This window comes from Diaporthe batatas (genome assembly GCF_019321695.1).
Source record: "Diaporthe batatas strain CRI 302-4 chromosome Unknown Contig00011, whole genome shotgun sequence".
Taxonomy (NCBI): domain Eukaryota; kingdom Fungi; phylum Ascomycota; class Sordariomycetes; order Diaporthales; family Diaporthaceae; genus Diaporthe; species Diaporthe batatas.
Window position 1 is genome coordinate 284,707 of NW_025408558.1, and position 24,291 is coordinate 308,997.

The 24,291-nt window shown below is 43.9% G+C and overlaps 5 protein-coding genes across 5 annotated transcripts; 2 read left to right on the top strand and 3 right to left on the bottom strand.

The window, feature by feature from the left end:
- Positions 1 to 347: 347 nt before the first annotated feature.
- KVR01_009465 (uncharacterized protein) lies at positions 348 to 3,450 on the bottom strand (the record flags this gene model as incomplete). The annotated part of the gene is made up of 4 exons (XM_044782778.1): positions 348 to 887; positions 1,398 to 1,640; positions 1,671 to 3,288; positions 3,362 to 3,450. The coding sequence occupies 4 exons, from the start codon at positions 3,448 to 3,450 to the stop codon at positions 348 to 350; spliced, it is 2,490 nt and encodes an 829-aa protein (XP_044641967.1).
- Positions 3,451 to 7,839: 4,389 nt separating this feature from the next.
- Positions 7,840 to 8,760, bottom strand: KVR01_009220 (uncharacterized protein). Its single transcript, XM_044793839.1, has 2 exons — positions 8,251 to 8,760; positions 7,840 to 8,159 (listed from the first exon to the last, which is right to left on the bottom strand). The coding sequence occupies exons 1-2, from the start codon at positions 8,458 to 8,460 to the stop codon at positions 8,115 to 8,117; spliced, it is 255 nt and encodes an 84-aa protein (XP_044641722.1). The 5' UTR covers positions 8,461 to 8,760; the 3' UTR covers positions 7,840 to 8,114.
- A 306-nt stretch (positions 8,761 to 9,066) lies between these two features.
- KVR01_009054 (uncharacterized protein) lies at positions 9,067 to 12,487 on the top strand. Its single transcript, XM_044793679.1, has 7 exons — positions 9,067 to 9,376; positions 9,568 to 9,647; positions 9,823 to 10,991; positions 11,068 to 11,168; positions 11,218 to 11,475; positions 11,540 to 11,674; positions 11,779 to 12,487. The coding sequence occupies exons 1-7, from the start codon at positions 9,238 to 9,240 to the stop codon at positions 12,312 to 12,314; spliced, it is 2,418 nt and encodes an 805-aa protein (XP_044641556.1). The 5' UTR covers positions 9,067 to 9,237; the 3' UTR covers positions 12,315 to 12,487.
- Positions 12,488 to 12,974: 487 nt separating this feature from the next.
- Positions 12,975 to 14,720, bottom strand: KVR01_009016 (uncharacterized protein; the record flags this gene model as incomplete). Its single annotated transcript, XM_044793022.1, has 2 exons — positions 12,975 to 13,506; positions 13,705 to 14,720. The coding sequence occupies 2 exons, from the start codon at positions 14,718 to 14,720 to the stop codon at positions 12,975 to 12,977; spliced, it is 1,548 nt and encodes a 515-aa protein (XP_044641518.1).
- A 3,354-nt stretch (positions 14,721 to 18,074) lies between these two features.
- Positions 18,075 to 19,564, top strand: KVR01_009041 (uncharacterized protein). Its single transcript, XM_044784071.1, has 3 exons — positions 18,075 to 18,519; positions 18,580 to 18,832; positions 18,892 to 19,564. The coding sequence occupies exons 1-3, from the start codon at positions 18,368 to 18,370 to the stop codon at positions 19,441 to 19,443; spliced, it is 957 nt and encodes a 318-aa protein (XP_044641543.1). The 5' UTR covers positions 18,075 to 18,367; the 3' UTR covers positions 19,444 to 19,564.
- Positions 19,565 to 24,291: the final 4,727 nt, after the last annotated feature.

Below are 24,291 nucleotides of genomic sequence, written 5' to 3' on the forward strand. Positions count from 1 at the left end.
TCCCAGGCCGGTAGGCTGCAGATCCTTCGTGCATATGTCAACAAGTCGCCTGGCACCAGTTCCGGCTGACCAGCATCGTCGACGCGAGCTATCAAAGCCACAACGTGTGCGTCCAGAATGGTTGGGCCAGTGGCGGCTCCGAACAGCCAGATGTCTTGCTCTTGCTCCGCGGCCGGGCTCGAGTGGTGTTGCCTATAGAGGTGCAGAAGTTCTTCGAAAAGCTCGGCGGCTTGGGCTTTTGCCTTTGCAATGTTCTCTGGGCGCAATGCGAAGGCCAAATTGTTGTCGTAGCTGTCGCTATTAACCACACAGACCTTGGGATACGTGCAAGCATCGAATCGTCCTACTTACTGTTCCTTTTTATACTCGAGTGCTCGCCGATATTTATCAGATATCCTTGTTCTGGCGAGCAGCTCGTTGAGGCCTGGGTCTGGTACTTCTACCGCCTGCTCCTCTGTAGGGCTTTTGATGCTCAACGAGAAAGCTTGTATCTGGTGCAGTTGTCCTAACAGCCTGTCAATTTCTCCTTTATGCGAGCCTCCGAGCAAGCCCGGAAAGAAGCGCTCTGCGAAGAATTTTGAAATCGCCGTGCTCTCCGGTGTAATTTCAAGTTGTGGCTTCGTCGACCCGTTTCGGCGTTCGCGGGTCATGACGGGCACCTGACCATTCGGGTTGATCTCAGTGAGAAACCACTCTGAGAGATTCTCGTCTCGGTGAAGATTGAGGAGCTTGAGGATGATCTTGGGCAATCCCTTGGCCCCTCGGTGGTATTCTTTTCCAAGTTCGATGGCAAATCGTGCCATGATGGAATAGAGCGAGAATGGAAAGACTAGAAGGGTGAACGGCCCTTCATCGGAGTTGTCGGCGGGCGGGTTTCCCTGAGCCTGCTCTTGTAAGAGCCCATTGCGTTCTGGTGAAGTCATTTTGGTCGATTATGGCGGACAGAAAGAACTGGATGCTGAATATTGAGCAACAAGCGCATGCTAAGAAGCGTGGACTCACAAGACACAAACCAAAGCTTGGGGAGCTGGGGAGACGTCAGAGAGGGGTTGAGCAGGACATTATCGTGCGCCAGGCTAAACTCCGGCCCTAGGCAACTTGGAAGCAAGTCACGCACCCGCGGCCAGTCAGATCTTACCCAACCTCTCTGATAACATTGCTCCGTGATGACTTTTACAGACACACTCAGGCGGGGAGGGTATCGAGGAAATCCTCGGTACTAAGAGCCCTCTCGGAGTTGACGAACTGTGAGCACTGCACGCCTTTCATGCCTTCCCCTTGCCACGAGCATCGTGCGATATGCCCTTGACAATTGCCCACATTGTTTCTCGACTCTCCCAAATTGGCCACATTACACATATTAGCGCACTGAACCATACCCACATGAAAGACACAACACACCATCCCTTGAAACCCGCTCGTGTCATCTCCCACCCGGTGCCGAAAAATGTAAATGGAACCAGAATCATTGCTACAGCCCAGTATGCAATATTGAATCCATAAGCAAGCCTTGTTGCGGCCCTGGCTTGTTGAGGATCCATAGGCTGTGAATACGAAGCCTCGAGGAAATCCACGATCGCGTTCCCCGTGGGAGCAACCGGTTCCGGTGTCGGGTCCGAGGCAGTATGAGGTGTGCCACTCTCCTCCTGGGGTGTAATTGGGCCTTTGACGGCCTTTTCCAAGTCCGATTCAGCACGATTTCCGGGAGCTCTTCCGTCTTGTGTCGAACCAGTGGGAACACCATGCAGGATCTTGTCTAGTCTGATCTTTGCCAGAAGGTCGCTTCGGGCTTCCGTCGCTCCCCATTTCGATGGGAAGAGGCATGTCAACACGAACGCCATGATGACACCGGTGCAACACGAGGTGACGTTTCCAGCAACGGCGTTCGTGACATCGCCCGTCGTTTCTACCGAAATACTCCCACTGCGGAGCCTGGTCACGACGAACCAAGCAACTAGACCCAGCGCGGTTCCAATCAATGGCGAGAGCAAGGCTGCTACAGACGACATTGGCTCCCATAGTAGGATCAATCCAACCGGTATAGAGGCACCACCTACAATCACGCCCAGGACCGTAAGCACCCAGGTCAGGTTGATGTCAACAGCGTTCAGTACGCAGCAGAATGAGGCCAGAATTATGGAGAAAGCAATGATCCCATAATGACTTATTCGTACGAGCTCATCAGAAGTCGCGGCCGGCTTTATGTACGTTTTGAACAGGTCAAACGTAACAAGGCTCGATACTGCAATCAACTCGGCGCTCGTCGCACTCGTGACGGCCATGAACAGCAGGAGGAGCAGAAGTCCCGCTCCCCCCTTGCCCATCAACGCAATAGCCGCCGAAGGGGCGGAAAGACCACTGCCATTCTGCGCAGCCGAGAGCGGGTTGGGATATGTTGGAAACGAGGGGTTGGATGTCAATGCTGCGCAGCCGAGTCCCATGGCTGTGGCGAATCCAAATGGGATGCCATACCATGCGATCCCGCCAAACAAATATGCTTTCACCGATGTCTCGGGTCGCGAGGCGATCGCGCGTTGCCAGTAGGCCTGGTCCAACCAGACTGTGCAAAACCCTGCAACGAGCAAGTCGATTGCGAAAACGAGTCCATCATCCGACTTGAAGGTCAAGTACGATCCGTTGTGAGCATTTCCCGAGATCGGCATGTTCCTGCCGGCCTCAAGGAGCAAGTCATAGAATTTGTCAATGCTCCCGACCGTCGCACTCGTCGCGTACATGCTGAACCCGAAGGTAAGAATTGCCACGAAAACGATCACCGTGTGCGCGTAGTCGGCAATGAATGTACTCCTGAGGCCTCCGGCGATGACATATGCCGCGACGACCAGCGGGATAAGGAAGCAGGCCCCATAGACATTAACGCCCGACAGAGCGCCGACGACCTGGCTGCCTCCCAAGACGAGGCAGGATCCCACCAGGAGGTTGGTTGCGAACGCGAAGAATAGGTAAGTGACATGGTTTAAGCGTCCATGGTGCGCAAGGATGATCTCCGGGAAGGTATGAGCGCCGGGGGCGTTGGTCTTGATCTTTATGGCAATCAACGAGAAAAGGAGGATCTGTGATGATCCCATTGCGGCGTACCACATTGGGCCACCTATTCCGTACGAGTAAGCAAAGGTGCTGGACGTGAGAAGTGTCGAGCTCCATGTCCACGAGCTGACGATACCCGCTGCGATTAGCCCCGGTTTGACGCTTCGCGATGCGGTGTTGAACTCTTCAGACTGTTTGGTGGAGTAAGTGGTGTAGCGATTCTGAAGGTAGGTTATAGCCAACCTGTTCAAGAACGTTAGTGTCTTGTCCAGCAACTTTGAAGGTACTTGTTTCATCATGCTTGTTGTGCACTTACATCATGAGGGCAAAGAAGGCTCCGATGCCGACCACGATGCCATATCCTACCCCTTGACTCAAGACGAGCACTCCATTTTCGTCGGCCATAATGGCAAGAATAGGCCACGAAGGAAGGGGTTTGGTAAACAAAGAATTCAAAGGGTAGGGTGTGCACAAATAAGAGATGCCTGGGTATGTGCCCTGGTTTTGGGTGCGGCTTGTAGGCGGCCAGAACACGCTGAAGTATACGAACTTGAAGGGCTAGAATTTTTGTGTGAATTATGCGGCTTTCTCTGTATCATATTACCATAGATGTTCCTCAGGCCACATGAGAGAAAACGCAGGGACTACTCTCGAACATGGAATGCAGCTTGGGGAGGGGTAAATGATTCAGAATTGCGTGATGGGAATGGTCACCGACTACATACATATGTATGTAGGGTCCGGTTATGCTTTACAGAAATTATCCCCAAGCACCTTATCAAAGCTGATGACATCTTTGAGGAATCACCAGTGGGGTTAGCGAGACTGTACAACCGGCAAGCCATGTTACTTCAAAAGATAAGCAGAGGAAGATGTGTGATAAGCATTCTGTTCTGCAGGTCTTCTCGGGTTTGCTTCGGCTAGATAGCATGTGCTAGATATTCGCGGAGACCTCTGTTACAACTGCCGATCCAAGCCTAGATTTTCTTGGCCACATTGACGGCCGGAAACTCACATTTACACCCCAAGGTTTGTTAGAAGGAAGTTAGGGCCAGGGGTCAAGGGTGGTAGGTGGGCCCCACAGGGGTTCCTACAGGTCCCCTTATCGATAAGGCTGCCATACCATTACCTCTCACCTTAAAGCCTAAAGGGTAACCTTCCTTTCTTCCTTAAGTAACCCTACTCTTTAAATCCACTCTATTTAATATAAACTTTAAGTCTTTATATTATAAAGCTTAAGTAATATCTTAAAGGATAATATTAAATTATATATTTAAATTACTTTAAATATAACTTTAATAATATATATTATTTTTTAATTTTATTATTTATTATAATTAATTTTATTTTTTTAAAATATATAATTAAAAATATATAATTATAATTTTAAAATTAGTTTTTATTTATTTAGTTTTTATTATAATTTAATTTAATTTAATATAAGTTTTTAAATTTTAAAAATATTTTTATTTATAAATATAATTTTTAAATTAAAAGATTTATATTTAAATCTTAAACTTTTATAAATTTTAATATACTTTAAAATAAATTTATAAACTATTTATATTTTTAATTTTATTATAAAGTTAAAAATAAATAGTTAAAGTTTTAAAAATAAAATATAATATTTCTTTTAAAGATTAATTTAATTAAATTTATTATATAAAACTTTTATAATAACTTATTAATCTATTATATTTATAATACTATTTATTATTAAAAATATCTTTTTATATTAATATATTAAGCTATATTTAATTTATTAAAAGTTAAAGTTATTATAAACTATAGGTTAATTTTAATATTATTAAGTATTATATATAAGATTATTATATAATTTAAATAAATATAAGTTAATTAAAATAAATAAAACTAAAGCTACTATTTTCCTAATTAAGGTTCTAACTTTATTTAAATAAATATCTATTTATTAACTTTATTATATTATAAGTAAAACTACTTTAAAGTAATTACTTAACTTATTATATAACTTATTAAATTAAGAGATAACCTTTAAATAAAGTAATTATACTTTATTATTTAAGTTTATAATTTTAATAGTTTTATTATAAATAAAAGAAGAAATAATTATTAATAATTAAGTTTATAACTATATAAAAGTAAACCTTTACTTTAAAAGAAGTTATTAATATTTAAAATAATTAATATATTTTTAAAATTATAAGCTTAATTTAAAGGAAATTAAAATTTATAGAAATCTTAAATTTAAATTTAAAAGCTTTTTTAAATTTAATTTCCTTAAAGGAAAAATATTAAAAACTTAAAAAGGTTTAAATAAAGTTAAAAATTAGATTAAATTATAAACTATTTATATTTTTTAGTTCTACTATTAAACTAAAAATAAATAGTTAAAATCTTAAAGGAATAAAATATAATATATTTTTAAAGATTAATTTAACTAAGTTTATTATATAAAACTTTTATAATAACTTTATAATTATTTATAATACTATTTATTATTAAAAAATACCTTTTTATATTAATATATTAGGCTATACGTAGTTTATTTAAGTTAATATATTAAAAGTTAAAGCTATTATAGACTATAAACTACCTAATCTTAACGCTATTAAGCACTATATATAAGGTTGTTATATAACTTAAGCCTTCTATAAATATAAGTTAGCTAAAATAAGTAAAAATAAAGCTATTATTCCTTTAAGGGTTCTAGCTCTACTTAAATAAATACCTATTTATTAGCTTCACTATATTATAAGTAAAACTACTTAAAAGTAGTTACTTAATTAAACTAAGAAACAACTAAATAAAGTAATTATACTCTATTATTATATATAATATCTAGGTTTATAGTTCTAATAGCTTTATTATAAATAAAAGAAAATAACTATTAATAATTAAATTTATAATTATATAAAAATAAACCTTTACTTTAAAGAAAAGTTATTAATATTTAAAATAGTTAATATATTTTTAAAAAGTTAAAAATTATAAACTTAATTTAAAATATATTAAAATTTATAAAATTTTAAACTTAAAATTAAAAATATAAAGTTTTAACTTCTTTAAAAATATCAAAGTTAAAAACTTAAAAGCTTAAATAAAATTAAAAATTAAATAAAATTATAATAATATAATATAATTAAATAAAAATTAATTATAAAATTATAATTATAAATCTTTTAACCTTATATTTAAAAGGTTAAATTAAGTTATAATATAATAAAATAATTAAATAAAATTTAATTAAAAATTATAATTATAAGTTTTTAACTTTATATTTAAAAATAAAATAAATTTATAATATATATAAATATATATATATATATATATATATATATATATAAATTAAATATAAATTATTTATATTTTTAAGTTTATTATTAAATTAAAAATAAATAATTAAAATTTTAAAAATAAAATATAATATATTTTTAAAATTAATTTAATTAAATTTATTATATAAAATATTTTATAATAAATTTATAATTTATTATATTTATAATATTCTTTATTATTAAAAATGTATTTTTATATTAATATATTAAATTATAGTTAATTAATTTAAATTAATATTATTAATTTTAATATAAATTAATTTATTAAAAATTAAAGTTATTATTTTTAAAGGTTTTAACTTTATTTAAATAAATATTCATTTATTAACTTTATAAATAAAACTATGTAAAAGTAATTATTTAACTTATTATATTATTAAATTAAAATATAATTAAATAAAATAACTACACTTTATTATTATATATAATATTTAAATTTATAATTTTAATAATTTATAAATAAAAATAAAAATAATTATTAATAATTAAATTTATAATTATATAAAAATAATTTTTATTTTAAAGAAAAGTTATTATTATTTAAAATAATTAATATATTTTAAAAGATTAAGGAATTATAAATTTAATTTAAAGTAAATTAAAATTTATAAAAGTTTTAAACTTAAATTTAAAAGGTTTAATTTAAATTTAATTTACTTAAAAATATTAAATAAACTTTTAAAAATTTAAGTAAAATTAAAAATTAAATTAAATTATAATATAATAAAGTAATTAAATAAAAATTAATTAAAATTTTATAATTATAAGTTTTTAATTTTATATTTAAAAGAATTAATTAAATATATAATATTTAATTTATATAATTATATAAATTTCTTTTAATTATAATTAATAATAATTTATTTATAATATTAAACTTTTATAGATATTAATTTATTATATAAAAATATAAGAAAACTTAATTAGTTATAAGTGGGTATATAGCTTTTAAATTTAGGTGTGTAAACTTCCTCTCTCTTTATTGAAGAACAGGTGTGGCCCTAAGCTAGGACCTTAGAGTTTTGGTCCTTAATATCAGGGTGAGCACTTTGAGTTAGAACAGAGCCATTGGTGGTAATGCAAAGAACCACACCATCATGTACTTTATAGAAAGCACCATGATGTCGTCAATCTGGATTTCAGTATTGTACTTCTCTGGTGTGAAATGGAAGACAACCTTGGAATGTTGTGAATCCATTGAGCTTGCAAATCTTGGCTCAAGCATTGACCATCAGGGTTGTGTAGTCGGCAGGCTTGGGGATGAAGTGTCAATCCCCAAGGGTTCTAACTATAGATGAGAATGATGGCGTTTGCCATGGTTGGTAGTGCCTTGTCGCTGGAGTTGCATTCTGGAGTTGGATCCTTGGTGTTGTGGGAGGATGAGGCCAGGTGTCTAATGCTTGAGGTTGGTTCACTTGCAGAATAGGATGACTTCTTTGAACATTTGTATTGTTATCAAGGCAACACTCAGCATGTATGACAGCAAGACACATAGTTGATTTTTACATCTGCTGGTGACACTTTAGAAACAGGTTCCTGGCCAATAACCACCATGAATCCAATTTTCCACAGCTTGTAAGCTGACCCCGTTTTGACGCATTCCAGACAGATCATCTTGTAGAGATCCTTTTACCACGCCATGGCCGATAAAAAACAATCGTCAAACGCCAGCCCAGGGATATCATGACCAAAGCAACAAGACACAAACGGAGCCCACTAGATTGGCAGCTAAATCAAACACCAGCTCCATTCTCAGATGGGTCCCTTGAATGCTCCAGAATTTCGAGCCATCATTGTCTGTAGGGAGGAAAGCCAGGGAAGGTGGCCGACTGTCAGCAACCTGTCAGTGCGCTGGGCGGTGGCTTCGAGTTGTCCATGGCAGACTCACGTAGCCCTGTTTTGAGAGGAACTCCTCGGCTTGTCTTTGTCGCATGGCTTCCCTTGCCTTTTGTTTCTCTTGTGCAAGGTTGAAGGACTCGTTCAAGGGTGTTGAGGACTCCGTGGAGCCGCGGGGCTCGTGCAGCCTCTCGAAATTGGTGCGGCCGTTGCCAGACTTGGAGCGTGAGCTCTTGGAGAAGATGTTGAGCTTGGAAGGCATCTTGGTCAAGTGATTGAGTCGAGGAGGAGGAGTCAAGGGGGAGCTAGACTGGGCTTCAAATGTCAGGTAGTATCAGTGCACTGTGGAGACTCGGATGACTTGATGCCTCAGGGCCGGACGGTCGCAAAGTCTTTATACATACACATTGTATGCCTGTACGGCCTCGTCACGGTCTCCTTGGCAGGTTTTCATATTATATCTGCCTGATCGCCTAGGGGTTACACAAAGGGCGCAGGGAATGCATGTTTTGCTCATTGGATCTTGCCGATTTAGCTCTGGTGTTATGTTTGTCCGTCTTACTCAACCTCCACCGGTCTGACTCCGAAATGACGAATTCTGAGTCCAACGCACCAACGCAATGGTCTAACGTTGCGCGTCTAAGCCACCAGGCGTGCATGTGCCTGACTCATCTGGCCCGGAGCTCAGCAGCTAAGCCTAGTCGTTTTTGATTCCGACCATGGGAAGGATTCGGCAAGCCTGAAGTGGTTAGAGCAGGCGTCTTGCCGGGTCCTGCGGAATACTTTGCAGCGAACTCCGAGCTCCGAGCCTCCCAACGTCCTCTTCAGTCGGTGCGTCTCCCTTCTCACAGGCCCGTACCTAGGTATACCGACAACCGTCGCGTTATCCATTCTCCTTCTGGCCGCCTCGCTGGATTCCCTATTGGCAAAATCCACACAACACACGCGGGTTTCTGAGACCCTGCCGAGCTTGAAACCCCTGATCTGTGCTGGATGCTTTCAGTTCGTACTGACACATGCAACGTGTAATCCGCCCAACATGTCACGACTCGCCAATACCGGCGTTCAGGGCATCTCGTCTGGCCGTAGCTCCAGCTCAAGCCTGACCGAGAAATACAGGAGGAATGGGAAGCTGCAGTCCTGTGAGCCATGCCGCAAGAGCAAGCTCAGGTGTGATCGTGAGTTCCGACCCACCGCCGGACATGCCCCAGGGTGAATATATCTCGAACCTGCTCGAGGGTATTGTCCGATTCCGCGAGACGGAACCAGATCCCGAGACACAATGGGCTTTGAGACACGAAAAACACAAAAATGACGCCGCCTCAAGCTTGACACGATGATGCGTTGACTGACAATTAAACTCTTCAAGATGTGGTTCCGGCTTGTGGGCGCTGTGTCAAGCGCCAGCGGACCGACCAATGCTTCTATCACCCCAACCCACTCACGCAGGTTAGATATGCGCCTTTCGTTAGATGTCTATTCCTCTCCCCTCTATCGCCCACAAACCCACCAGCTTCTGCCCCAAGTCCGCAGACAGGCCCGTTCACTGCGCAGAAGCGTTTGTATCTGCCTTCTTATTTTCGCCCCACTCTTGGCTGGTGATTGAGACTGACACTGCCAGCAGCACCCCGGCCGGACTCGAACTCCTCCAAGGGCCATCCCCACTCCTTCATCATCGGCTTCCCAGGCCAGTCCACACGTTGTCGCTCAGTCTATCGAGTCGAGCTCCTCGTCACCTGGTATCTCGGAAGAATGGACATTGAACGCCACAGCCCCGTTCAACTCCGACACCTCCACTCCCGCCCCTGGCCATGTTGTGTGCCAACCATTTCATAGGGCAGCATCTGCACCTTTGTTGGATTATGAGCGTGCTCCAGAGGTCCGCAAGAACGCAGGCTTCCTCGGCCCGAACTCGTATTCGAACATCTTGTCTGAAGGCTTGTGCATTCTCGAGCCCGTTTCTGCAGACCTGGATGCCGCCATTAGCACACAGCAACAAAGAATCCATATCAGCAATGAAAAGATAACACAGGGATGCAAGGTTCTGTCATTCTTCAGGCGCAGGTCCATGATCCACCGCTTTATCTCCCGGTGGTACGAAGTCTGCCAAGGCACTCAAGGAATTGTGATCGAGGCCATCATGAAGGAGTGGCTGCTGAAGCTCGTAGTCGACCACGGAGACACACTCGCAAGCCAGGAGCCGGCCAAGATACGGAAACTCAGCGAGTTGATATGGAGAAATACCCTGACCCCATTGGTGTTCACCGGGAAAACAACCGCCTTGGAATGGGCACGTCTAGCCACGGGTCCGGGGCTCCGCTGGGAAACCTTGGGATTGATTGCCGCAAACATAGGCCTCTGTGCCATTGAGACATCTGAGTCAGATCAGCTGTTTGTTGAAGGTGAAGTGACACGCCAATGCCTTATAAACACCACGAAGCAGGTCTCCGAGGACTGCCTTGCATTCTGTCGGTACTGTGAAGTTCTTGACGATTTGTTTGTCTGGCTCTTGAGCGAGGACTCGGCTCTTGTGGGTGCTGTCAAGGGGGACAGAGATTACTCGGCCTATAGGGCGACAGGGGAGGCGCATAGCGCAGCCATTGCAATGGGCCTGCATCAAGGCAGCAAAGCTGACGACAAGGTGCCGTTCTTCCTGGCCGAGATGCGCAAGCGTGCCTTCATGTGCTCCTACTTCCAGGAGATAAGTATTGCCTCATTCCTCGGGCGCCCGCCGCGACTGTCGTATCGTTACTGTACAATCGAGCCACCCTTGGATTTGACAGAGAGGCAACTGTAAGTCCCACACCCGCATCTTCCAAGACGCCCTTGACTTCTCGTCAATAAGCTGCTGACCAGACATGTTGGGAAGCATACAAGCGCGCCCTGAGCTCGAAGCTACGCTCGCGTCCCTCGACAAAGATGGGTACAACACAGCCGGAAACTTGCAATATGCCGGGCTGACTCGTGCTTGTGAGTTCCTTTCTCGCTGAAATCCAATTCGGTCATTGACTCCGAACAGATGCGAATTGTGCTATGCGCCGCGAGGATGTGATTGATCTTGCCTTGGGCCACTACACACGCGACGAAGTCCTTGCTCGTGCAAAGACAATACAAGAGAAGCACGATGCGCACTGGTCGTCGTTGCCAGACTTCCTGGCTATGCCTTCCATGGGTCCCTTCGACTTCACCGATGCCTCGGCCACTAAGCCGCTACAGGCCCTACATATCATCGTCTTGCGTAATGGCCGGCGCTCGAACGAGCTTTTGCTACAGCGAGGTGAGCACATACCCAACGCACTTGCAAATCGGGAGAAACAATCATGCTCACACACGATGTCCAGTCCTGATCCGCAAAACGGGAGCGACGCCCGAGAAGCTGATAGCGACCGCGCTGGACATCTTCAAGGACGTCCTGCAGATCACAGTCCGCCACGACATCGCGACAATGTTCAAGACCAGCTTCAGCTTCATCCTCGGTCAGTATCACTTTTCACCTCTTACGGATCCCCGTCTTTCATGTTTTGGAATGATCTAGAATACAACACTTTAGGACCCGTAGCAGGACTAACTTCACCACTAGCGTGCCACGGCCTTCGGAGCGCAGCCATCGTGGCCATCGAGCTGCTCAAGCAGGAGATGCTCCCCCAGTATCCAGACCGGCCGCTGCTCCCTCGAAGCCAGACCATTCAGGACCTCGCCATTTTCGCCTCCCGACTTGGGTCCATTCAGCCCACGGACGGGTGCTACAGCGTATGCGAGCAAGGGAAGAGGGTTATCACCAAGATCCTGGACAGGATCCTCAGCCCTGGCCCGCCCCAGATGGCGCTTCAGAGGACAACCAGCGGTAGCGTCTGCAACCACGCGCAGGAGCAGCAGCTGCAGCCACACCAGCAGACGCAAGGGGTGCTTCCCATGATGGAAATGGATGGTGCGCCTATAAACACCTTGGGGTCATTGAATGGGATGGTCATGGGCCTGCCGGATATGAGTTTCTCTATGGGTATGAATGTCGGCTTTGGTGCAGAGCCCCCAATTAGTATGGGCCAGGACTCGGACTTTATGAAATGGTTGGATGCGATGGAATGGGAGAGGATGGATACTTGGGGTAAGTTATGATAAATCTTGTAGGAGCATGCTTGGTGAAGGTCGGAGTCTCGATGATCCGCGCCTGTTCGGAATACAACAAATTCCACAATTCACTTTTCTTTTTTAGCACATGCTAGAACAATCATGATGAAACCTCTCACAAGCGGTCACTCATGGCGAGAAGAACTGGAAATGTAAATCCAGCATTATTCACAACTCATCACGTTTGATTTTGTTCTGCTTAGAGCACATTGAAGTGCTTCCTAATGGAAATGCGGAGTTTTTGTCATGCATTGGAAGTAGAGCGAAGGACTTTTCGTGACGGCCAACGAGTGGCTTGTGGCTGACGGCATTATGAATGCTGCCGAAGCCATCTCCACGAGAATGTGATATGCCCCCTGGAGCCCTCGCAGGCTTGGTTGGCCTGCTCGGCCCCCTTTCCGGGGCATCCTAGAGTGTGGTATGATTATATTTCGGCACTCCGATCGAATTAATTGTGCGGTTGACATAAGAGAAGGGGGGCGATCGGAGCCATAAGAATAATATTTGAGTGCCGACAGACGGAAATAGAGCTGGTGATGGTTGGAGGGACCAAAATCCATGTTGGTCCCAAACTCCGAGATCCCTGAATCACCCTGGCTCGAGAGAGTCCGAGGCGTCGACTCAACAAGGTTCGAAGAGAGGAAAGGATCACCGCCAGTGCTTAGATGCCGGCGTGTCATCGTGCGTGAAGGCGCCCCTCTGGTTTCTGTTGAGCGGCGGTCCACCCCAGAAGTCCGAGCCCCAGCTTATCTCTCGTCCGGGTCTCTGCTCCTGTTGGGATCCGTTAGTATCGTCCCCACCGTACCTATGGCCTGGGCCTCTCCCGAGACTGGTCATCCCTTGGAAGAAGTTCTGTTGTGGTGCCTGTGCATCCCATGCATGGTTGTTGCCGTTGTCATTGGGCTGCGCCCGCTCTGGATCGCTCTCCTCCTGTAAGGGTATGTCAGTCCAGGTATTCTTCTTTCGGCCTATAGTGGTCCATCCGGAGTTGCTTCCTTGGATCCTTGGTCTCGGGGAGCCATAGGTAACCTCGGTAGGGTCACGACGGGGATGCGGCCCAGCATTTGCCTTGGAAGCAGGTTCTTCATGAAGATCCTGACGCCAGTATTGGGTATCAGACTGGTGGTGCCGGGGACTCCACTCTCTGGCCCCGTAGTGCTGGCCGTCACCATTGGTCAAGCTACCGTTGGTGGTAACTCCGTTGGTGTAGGCGCCATTGGCATGGATGCCGCTGGTGAGGTGGCCAACCTCAGGATGGTGGCTCCAACCTGCAACTATACGAGAAGACCCCTGGTCAGAATCATAGCCATTCCATCCACCCGGATTGACCTCCTGATTCCAAGCTCTAGTATCAGCTGGAGAGCAAGAACGGCTCGGCACATGGTCCGGAAAATTGTATCCTCCTTGGTAAGGGTCCCATTGTCCAGGAGAGGGAGTCCTGTAACCTTCCCATCGCCATCCTGCTGTGGTGTGGTGTCCCCACTCTGGACTTGTGGGCATCTCAGAACCTCTATGGCTTGCCGGCAAGGCTCCAGGATTATTCTGAGGGGAGGAGGAAGCAGCAAACCAATTACGGTTGCCACCGTCGGAATAGAATTGTGGACCTTGCTCACCCTCAAGCTGGTCTTCTGTGAGGCCACCAGCGAGATGCTGGGCCTCGACTTGGCCTCGATCCAGGTCCATCTGGGTGTGCTCGCCATCGGTGTACCAGCCCGCGTCCGTAGGTGGCTGGCCCTGGTACTGTCCCCGATACTGCTCCCGGTATCGCCCCTGGTACACGCCCAGCTTGATGTTAGCAATCCCTTCCTCCTCGTCCGCTGGATAAAAGTTTGACTGTCCGACACTCTGCCCGACTGCCTCCTTGCAGTCCATGAGGTCGGGCACAAGCTTTGTTGAGCGTCGAAAACGTTCGGACGCGCCGCCCCACCCGCTTGCGAACGCATCACCACTAGGACGCTCCAGCTCAAGGCTCATCGAGAAATTATCGAAGGCTTGTGAAGCCCCTCTAGGCCCACTGGAGACCTCTCTGTGTCTTGTCTTGCTCACCTGGACGTTTTCCGTCGCGAAGTTTCGGTTGCCAGGCTCGACCCCAACATGCTTTCCGTGGCCATCTGTTCGTCGGACACGTTTGTTGAGTTGGGGGTTAGGCACCGATCGACCAGGCAAGGGCAGGATGTATTCCTTGGTAAGGGGATGAGCTACGTTGATGAACAGCTCAGCGCTGTCGTGGACATGGCCGTACGCGCTTGGTGCCACCTGCACCCAATTCTCGAGCGGGCCGTCATTGGGCGTAGGCTGGAAAAGTACCACGAGGCTGTCTACAGCCGCAACATTTGGGAAGCGGAATCTGATCTCCTTCAAGAGATCCTGGTAAGTCGCTGGCCGAGCGACCATGACCGTCGTCTCCCTCAGGGTCAGGTAGATTCTGGAAGCCATTTTGTCTTGTATCATGGGCTCTTCTCTGATGACCTTGCTGAAAGGCTTCGTCGAGGGTTGAGATGATTGGGGGAGAGTCTGATTAGTGGCCTGGAAGCAGACAAACGGGACGCGTTGAATCTTTTCCCCGTTTTGGTGAAAGGGCGGGGACAGCTGACAGCTTTGGCTGGGAGAAGCAGCTTTAGAAAACTGAACCCTAAAGTTGAGCTCCTCTAAGCGCAATAGAAATTTCGGATGAACGCTAGCTCCGACAATGACGGTAGCTGAAAGGTTTCCCCTCTCTGAACGATACTCCCTGATTCTTGTACCTCAACTCCTGGGCCTGGAAGACTGAACCGCTTCAATTCAGCAATTTTATCCTGGCCTCCGCTATCAGTTGCAGGGAGGTATTTATCAAACCACCGAGCCAAATCACATTCCCTCGAGTGAATGGAGAGCGTGGATACCGAATACTGATATGGAAAGGCGAGGCAATGTTGCAATTCTGGAGAAGAGCAAAGATGCTGCAAGCTATTTTTGATTATGAATAGCTTGGATTCTCCATGCGTGACTCGAAACGCCAGTACCTTGTGATCTCTGCCGGAAGTTCAGTGGTTTGGTCTGGGTGGTAGTGAAGCAAGCTTCAGGCAGAGATGTCTGCTGTTGAAAATAGACAAGCAATTGAAGTTGAGTCCGTCTGTAATTGGCCCAAATCCGTTGGTGGAGGTGGAGTGGAGTTGGAATATCAATCTCTTAGTGCTGAAGTCGATGGGAAATGTTAGTTTGCTGATTGAGCTTACGTGTGAGTGAAGTCACTCAGTTTGGGATCCGAATCAGTATCTTGAGTTCCAGGTGTATGAGGACCGAGGATGAGATCAATCTCAAGCTTGTGCACAATTGTCTCAAAACCCAGCCGCAAGGTTTTTATTCGGTGTCAAACCAGATGCTCCTGCGATGTATCCTAGGGTAGTAGTCAGTTATTTTTGTATGCTACCACTAGATACCAGGCATTTCCAAGTTTTGAAATCATCACTGGCAGGGGGTGAAGCAGGCAAAAAAGCTCACATTTGTCTGAGTGGCTTCGCAAGTGTGGAAACTCTCGGTCGAAACCGGCGGATAGACCGTTATGATTCTCGACGCCCCTTGGGAAGTGTTTGGTTGATTGTGTTCCTGGATGGTACTCGAAGGTAAAGGCCGAAGGCTGTGTGGTATTGTGAAATGGCTGATTCGGAAGCCAGATGAATCCACATGGAATGAATGGTAGGAATGTGTTGATGATATGGTTCGTAATGTGAGGGTGGAAATCCAGATAGGTCACAGAAAGTGGCCTAGATGTGCAAGACCTTGCCTAAGAACCTCCGAGAAAGCAGGAGGATGCTCTAAGCTTTCTGGCCTTTGAGTATGCTCGGCGATGAGGCTCTCTCTGAAAGTGCACGGGGCAAGCTTTTGGGTCTTTCACCAGAAGTGAGTTGACAGAAATTGTTTTGAACGTTATGTCAACATTCCAACCCTATGAGGTGTAGGTGGATATCAGTCTCTGTGGGTCAATTTCCTTGTTTCTTGAAATTCGTGGCTGTCTACCGAAGGCGGGATGATTAGCCAAGCTGCAGCGTCAGTGGAACCACAACTGGTGAATCAGATAAGATCTGGGGACGTCAGATATCATGTACCTATTACCCGAAATGATGAATCAGCGGCCAACGGCCGGGCAAGTCTAGCCTGATAATGTTGGGTGGACCGGGGGTTCAAAGCTTCCGGGTACGATTTGACTGTTTGACGCTAGGTGAGCAGTATTCGGCTGACTTGGGTAGGTTGGCCAGATTTTTGGGATGCTTGAGTGAGTAAAATCTGACACCCAGTCGATACGAGCGGAACGATTCTGTTTAAGAGCAGAGCAGACAGAATGACGGTCGTCAAAGAGAGGCCATTCGTCTATTTGCCTAGGTGCGTCCAGGGTTCGAAATGATGAAGAGTCTCAACTCTGTTCAGTATGAGGTCAGTGCCCTGGGATGGGTTCAGGTGACCAATAGGAGGAGATAGGGGGGGACGCTGAGCTGCAGTTGTCAAAGACAGGTAGTCTTGTCCAAACAGTGGGTTGTGATGGCCACTTTGCAACGGAAGGAGGATAAGATTAGGGTCTTGTGTGGCTGTCAATGAGAAGAGAAGATAGAGTTACCAAGGTGGCAAGAGGAAGATGTCCTGATGATGTCAGTAAGATGAGAATGAGGTTGCAGGTGGTGAGCAAAGATGAAGCAACCGGATAATTGGTAGTCATTGATATCGAAAGAGTTGTTGATGGCAACTGGAAGAGCCAGTGTGTGTACCGACAAGGACTGGGGAGTGCTACCGCTACAGATGGGGTCATAGCTGGCGAGAAAGGGAGAGGTCCGCTAGTGGTACTGCCAGTAGCAGTTGATGAGGTGGGAGAAGGCAAGCAGATGAGCAGGCTTGTTAGGCTTGTGATTTTGGAAACTTCAGTGAGTGTGGAAGGAATCAGCCAGGTAGGGGTGAGCAGGTTTTGCAAGCTGGTGACCAACTTCGGATGTTGTAGAAATCACTGATATGGTCTAAGGTGTGATATTAACAATGAAGCATGATGTTTCTGAGAATTCATAAAAATGATTGGAGGGAGATGAAGGAGAAAAGTCATCTGCCCAGGTGCTGTTGGATGGCCGAGAGCCTTGGTTCCAATACGCAGCAGCAGGCTGATGGTGTATTTGGATAGCTGTTGATTCAAATATGAATTTTCGACGCCTACCTAGGTACATGATAAGATGTACAGGGGCTCCTCTAGGTGCTGCCCTTAACCTACATCCCCATCTCTTAGCAACACCGCCGGCGAGTCTGAGAGTTTGAGCCCTCCCTCTCTTCAATGCTCTGATAGGTACAGAAGGCTTGGGGAGCAGAAGAATTACTATATATTTTTATCCCCCAATATCTCTGGTAGCAGTAATCACAAGTTACCTAGGTAAGCAAGAGTTCAGAAGGGTCTTTAAAATCATAGTCCGGATTTCTCAGACACGGAAAGATCTTGTGAGAACAATAGATCATGCAAACAACAAACGAGGTGAGCACAGGACAGAAGGTCGGTCTGATAGATGCGTGTCCAAAGACAAATAGCCTTACATGCTGTTATGTGAGGACATCTTGGTATGACGGCACCTTAAGGTATGATTCTCGCAATCCTTATTGGGACTTGCCTGAGGCCACCAATAGAAGCTCGACCTTGCCGTCTGGGTTGGGCTGACTCCTTTCTGCAATGGGCAGCTCTTCAGCGCCTTAGGTACTGGGCAGTGAGTTTTGTTATCAACATGTTTGTCCCCCACCTCGGTTCGCTTCATGACTGCCTAATCCTCTCTCCCCAGGTACCTAGTAGTTCATGGGAGCCGAAGTCGGCCGAGTTCCCAAACGGGCCGGCCTTGTGCTGCCGAAGGGCGCGCGAGCTGTTCCTCCACTCGGCAGATGACATCAGATTGCTAAGCTCCCAGTCTCTCATATGGACAAACGGCCACCCCTTCTTGAACTCATAATGTTATCCCTTCAATGATCTGCTGATTGACTAGATTTTCTCCTTCGAAGCAATCTATCCCCAGAGACAAGAGCAAGCAACTGGGGCAGCAAAAGAGATGTCTGCCAAGTCAAAAAACTTCTACCCGGACCTGCGCAAGCAGGCAACCAACACGACGAGCGGATCCAAGGTGGTGAGCTACGCCTCAGACCTAGGCAGTGACGGCCCGATCTTGATCCTCGTACACGGATACCCTCAATCCTCCCTTATGTAAGTTGCCGCGAGCGACCGGATTTGCAGACACAGACAGCTGACCGGAGCCCCTCGCAGCTGGCGCCACGTCGTCCCGAAGCTCCACAAGGAGGTTTCACTCTTCATACCGGAGCTTCCGGGTTACGGCATCAGCAGCCCGTCAAAGACCAGTGCACCGAGAGACGTAGGCGGTGCACTCCTCGAGGCCCTCCAATTCGTTTTCAAACTCTCTGAGGGCCCACCTCGGCGTCTCATTCTCGGCGGACATGACCGTGGGGCGCGTATTTGTCATCGCTTGGCGGTCTCAAAAACCGATTTTCCCTTTGTAGAGGTAAATATTGAGACTGATCCTAGGCGATCCACCGCCGACTTGCTAATCAAGCGCTCCAGATTATTGGGGCGATTCTAATGGACATTGTACCTACGAAAGTCCAATGGGATAACTTCTCGAACCCGTCTGTTGCGACGGGGTACTTCCACTGGCCACTGCTTGCCAACGTCGAGGTGGCTGTCCAGATGATCAAGGCGTACGGCGGAGCGCAGTGGTGCCGAAATGGGCATCTCAGACTGGCCGGCAGTGAGGAAGGGCTAGCCAGCATTCAGTCGGACGGGGCGCTTGAGGTCCACGCGGAGCTGTTTGACGAGGAAGAGACGCTACGACATACCTGTGAAGACTACGCTGCCGGGGCTGCACCGGAATATAAGAAGCAGGAGGATGATCAGAAGGCAGGCGCAAAGATTGATGTTCCAACCTTGGTCATGTTCTCCCAGCACAATCTTGGGGCCAAGATGGATGTGGCAAAGATCTGGAGAGATTGGATTGAGCCTGGGACTTGGTATGAACCAGTTGCACTTGGGGACGGAATCGGGCATTACCTTCCCGAGGAAGCGCACTATATTGTTTCGGGCAAGGTATTGGAGTTTCTGAAGCATCACAGTTAAGTCGTGACTCCCTGGCAAAGCTGGAGACGTGCAATGGGGGCCAAAATGAGACATCCCGGCCAAATACTTGTTTGTGCCTGGTTGAAGCAAACACCACTGCGTTCATTTCTAGGAGTAAAGCACATTCTTTCCTCTCGCCCTCAACCTCAGGATTTGTGGGTCGACGGTACTAGTGCTTCCTACCATGACTGCGCCTATAGACAATGCTGGGGCATGCCTAGGTACTCATATCCAAGATGGACAGATCTAATCAGCCTGTCTCATTGAGGGCAGGTATTTCGGGGAGCACAGCAGTCAAGTATGTGCTCTCGTCTTGTCTCGGCGGTCTCGTGAACGAATCATTGACCTGTGAACCTCTCCTGGCGGTCCCAAGTTCCTAATGCAAGAAGTGGTTCTAAGTTACTAGCATTCTAGAAGGAATTAAGCCTCAAGAAGCAACCAACTGGCTGATGATGAAATTGAGGATCTGAAGAGGGGCCTGGAAGCCTTTAAGAAATTGGGATTGAACATCCTCTAGATTTGTAGGTAATGACTGCATGGACATCTTCACCAAACATGCCAAGATACACAAGTCAATTAGTTGACATCCAAAGGCCCCTATTAACTTAAGGAGAAGCTATAATATAGTTATAAGACTTCTAGGTGTACTAGTATCTATATTTTATTTATAAGGCTAACCTACTTACTATCTAGCTATATCTTAAGTATAAAGGTAGTTAATATTAATTTATATATAAGTTAATTTATTTAAATATTTAAATATATAATATTTATTTACTTTAATAATTTTTATTAATAGTTTAATATTATTTAAATTATAAAATTAAAAGTTTCTTAAAAAGTATTATATTTATTATTAATTATATTAAAGTATTAATAATTATTAATTAATATAAAAGTTAAAATAATTAAACACTTTTATTTAAAGTTTAAATATTTAATTATATTAATAAATTTATAATTATTAAAATATTTATATTATTTTATTAATTTTAATAATAATTTTATTTATATATTATTTACTATTATTATTTAATTAATAATTTAAATATATATAAAAATAATATTATAATAATATAATTTTTAATTTTTAATTAAAATTTATATATATATATAAATTATTTATATTATTTTAATTTTATTATTAAATTAAAAATAAATAATTAAAGTTTTAAAAATTAAAATATATAATGAATTTTTCATTCTTTTAATTTTATTTAAATAAATATTTATTTACTAATTTTATAAATAAAATTATATAAAAATAATCATTTAATTTATTATATTATTAAATTAAAATATAATTAAATAAAATAATTATATTTTATTATTATATATAATATTTAAATTTATAATTATATAAAAATAAATCTTTATTTTAAAATAAAAGTTATTAGTATTTAAAATAATTAACATATTTTAAAAACTTAGTAAATTATAAATTTACTTTAAAATATATTAAAATTTATAAAAGTTTTAAACTTAAATTTAAAAGTTTTATAATATTTTAAAAATATAAATTAAATTAAAAGTTAAATTAAATTATAATATAATAAAATAATTAAATATAAATTAATTAAGTAATTATAATTATAAATATTTTAACTTTATATTAAAAATAATATATAAAATAATTAAAGTTTATTATTATTTATATTAAAAGTTTTTAATTATATTATTTAATTAATTAATTTTATATATTTTAATAAACTTTATATATATTATAATAAATAAAAGTATTATTTATAAAGAATATAAATAAAATATAAAATATAAAATAATTCTTTATTAAATAACTTTTACTTTATTATTTTTATTACTTTTTTATAAGACTCTTTATTAAATAACTTTTAATAAAATATTATTCTATTAAATAATATTCTATTATATTAACTCCTATTAAATATTCTTTTATAAGATAACCTTTTATTAAATAACCTTTTATTAAAAAACCTTTTATTAAATAACCTTTTATTAGATAACCTTTTATTAGATAACCTTTTATTAGATAACCTTCTATAAGATACCCTTTTATTAAATAACCTCCTATAAGATACCCTTCTATTAGATAACCTCCTATTAGATAACCTCCTATTAGATAATATTAACGTGGAGAGTAGTTTCACAGATTATGCTAACTTGGAGGGTCTAACACTTATCCCTCCCTCCGCATATGAGTTCGCCGAGACGTTTCGCTAGAATGTTGCCCAACTCTTTTGCGGCGACTAGACAATCAAGCAGGTGAACAACTTCCCTAGTTCAGGTATCCTCCTCGGCTAGTTCTGGTAGGTCAAATTAGGGGGTTGGCTGAATCCCATTATGGCAACTAACCACCCTTGGATATGGTCCTTGCGCAGACCGCTCATGTCTTTGGCTGCCTGTTTCACCTGGAGCTGTAGGGAACAGTCGGCTTCGGATTGGGTGGTCAGCTGTGGCGAGCAAGGTTAGATGCAGCCCAAAGTCATAGTTATTTGATCTGCGAGAGACTGCACGGGGTATATGGAACTAGCAAGATTGAAGATAGATGGGCTAATGCCAAGAATTTGATTACAGCCTTGACAGTGGGTTGTGATGCGTCGATCGAAAAGTCCAAGCGAGAAACTCTAGGAAAAAGACCTTTCTAAGAAGGTTGGCCCTCTCACGTCGATGTGCGCAAATGCGCATTTGTCCAAACGCGGATCATAACTACTTGGCAAATAGTTTATGTTGCTGAGAAGTTCAAGGAGGTAGGCGGTGGCATCACGGCAACTTGGCAAACAGGCCATTGGAGTGGAAGAACAGCAGCTGGATTTCACGGCGCAGTGCCACCGAACCTGGCTGAAAATGCCATGTCTGTGGGGTCATTCCCGGCGTTTTCAGTTACCTGTTCAATGCCATTCCCAAGTCAAGGCCCGGCCCTTAGCGGAATGTGTATCTAGGATTGACTCTTTCTTTGAAAGGGAAGGGTTGAGCCCTTTATCGCGGAGCATTCCGTGTGACAGGACGAGGTCTTAGTGGCGAGGCATAGACAATGGTGGATGATCGTGATGATGGGGCTGAGCTCATCATTGATTCAGCGTAACTTGAGGACATCGTCGATTGTCTTGTGAGTAGAGCACGCAGCGGCAGGGAGAGTGGGCCGTCAACTCCTTGTGCTGCAAGATTTTGGTGCAGTCTCTGTTGCAGAAGATTGGGTTGAGGTTGTGGTGGTGCAGTAGCCACAGAGTTATGGAGGTCAATCTCTTGATGAGAAGGGAGCTCTGGTAACCACTTGGGAGGTTCGATATCCCCACGGATCAAAACGGGCTCCGGGACCGGTGTCGGAGGCTGCTCATCGATGTCGAGCTTGTGGGCTGGTGTCGAGTTCAAAATCGACCCGTGCGGCCTTGAGCTATGTTCCCTTGCTCCGAACAGTTTCACTCGACGGCCGGTCTTCGATAACAGGTTTCTGTCACCTCTTCCCTGGCGTCCATGTGCCTGTGCCCGGCGCGCTGATCGCCGTGTTCTTTGCCACCATATTAAAGATGCACCCCCAATAGCGACCAATGCAATCACTAAAATCCCGTGTTAAATAAGTCCTGTGACCAACTGACGCTCACCAAAATTAAGACTAGAGGCTGAAAACATTCGTACCAAATATTTGCAAGGTTATTGTGGTCGTCCTCGGGCTAACTTTGGGTTCCAGCCCGCCCGAGTCTTCACGAGTGTTATCGTCCGCTTTCGTTTGCAACATCGGATCGTCGGGCATTCGTGTGAGCCCGTTCAACCGTGCAGTAGCATTTCTTATGCCTTCAAGTGCCTCGAGCCTGGGAGGGAGGGCATCTGAGGCTCGTTTTGTGAGTGCCGGGGCTGTTGAAAGAGGTATCAGAGGTGCCATAGTGTCACTCAAATCGGCCATGGAGTGAGCACTTGAGGCTCGCCCGCGGCGAACACCGTTAAAAGAATGCACGTTGAGGACTCAGCTGAGTGGGGATTCTGCATTGCAAGCATCAGGTTGGGCTAGACGGAAAGGCAGGGAAAGGTGATGCGGAATAATCTTACGTCTTCAGCGGCGTACGCCCCCTCACAAGTCGTAATATTTTGTCTGAGGCGGCCAAGGCTTCCTGCTCCTCGGCATCTGTTCACCACTCTTTGGGTGAGCATTTCAAGTTGTCCCCACATCCTTGTGGACGGAAGGCAACGGCAACACGTGGCTGTGCGAGATGGATATGAATCTGGGTCTCGGTAAACATATCTGCCGATCTGCGTGCAGACGTGGCAGCATGCTTGTCGATACAATGCAAAGGTCGTATTCCGTTTCCGCTCTTGGGCGAAGCTTTGGCTTGACAGCTCGGGTTTCAGCGTCATGGGTTGCCAAGCCTTGTAAGTCGAGCCCATTGCAGGCCATCCCGCCCATCCCAAGTCCATCCCAATTCCTTGGATGCCGCGAAAGTGTTCGACCTGCATTTGTTGCTAGATGAACCTTGGCCCATGAGTAAGTCTCCAGTTTCGAGTCAATCTTGGCTGTTGCAGCTGGCAGATAGCAAATTGCAAACGGGCCGTCGGGATCGATTGCAAAATACCAACATGGACCACTCACCTAAGCGCAAATAATATCTAATGGCAAGGAGCGGTGACGCTGGTGAAGCCTGCCAATACCACCGCTTGCTTTCCAAGGTTTTGAGATCTTGGGAACAGAAAGTTTACTTGGCCGACTTGGACGTCGCCATATGGATATTGTCCAAAGGTGTCCCTTCGTTACTTCCATATTAAACTGAGAGCGCCGGAATTATCGAGCTTTTCTTTTCGAGACAACCTTCCAAGGTTGGAATACTGCCGTCAGCTGTTCGCCTTTTTGACCGGAACCTTGGAAGCATTACACATAAGGCA

Bases quoted from the DNA above. Each gene is read 5' to 3' on its own strand.
- KVR01_009220 (XM_044793839.1), bottom strand. From the start codon at position 8,460: ATGCCTTCCAAGCTCAACATCTTCTCCAAGAGCTCACGCTCCAAGTCT. The intron at 8,160-8,250 runs GTGAGTCTGCCA...TCCTCCCTACAG, and splicing joins TCCTCTCAAAACAGGGCTAC to ACAATGATGGCTCGAAATTC.
- KVR01_009054 (XM_044793679.1), top strand. From the start codon at position 9,238: ATGTCACGACTCGCCAATACCGGCGTTCAGGGCATCTCGTCTGGCCGT. The intron at 9,377-9,567 runs GTGAGTTCCGAC...AAACTCTTCAAG, and splicing joins GAGCAAGCTCAGGTGTGATC to ATGTGGTTCCGGCTTGTGGG. The intron at 10,992-11,067 runs GTAAGTCCCACA...CATGTTGGGAAG, and splicing joins GATTTGACAGAGAGGCAACT to CATACAAGCGCGCCCTGAGC.
- KVR01_009041 (XM_044784071.1), top strand. From the start codon at position 18,368: ATGTCTGCCAAGTCAAAAAACTTCTACCCGGACCTGCGCAAGCAGGCA. The intron at 18,520-18,579 runs GTAAGTTGCCGC...AGCCCCTCGCAG, and splicing joins TACCCTCAATCCTCCCTTAT to CTGGCGCCACGTCGTCCCGA. The intron at 18,833-18,891 runs GTAAATATTGAG...CAAGCGCTCCAG, and splicing joins CCGATTTTCCCTTTGTAGAG to ATTATTGGGGCGATTCTAAT.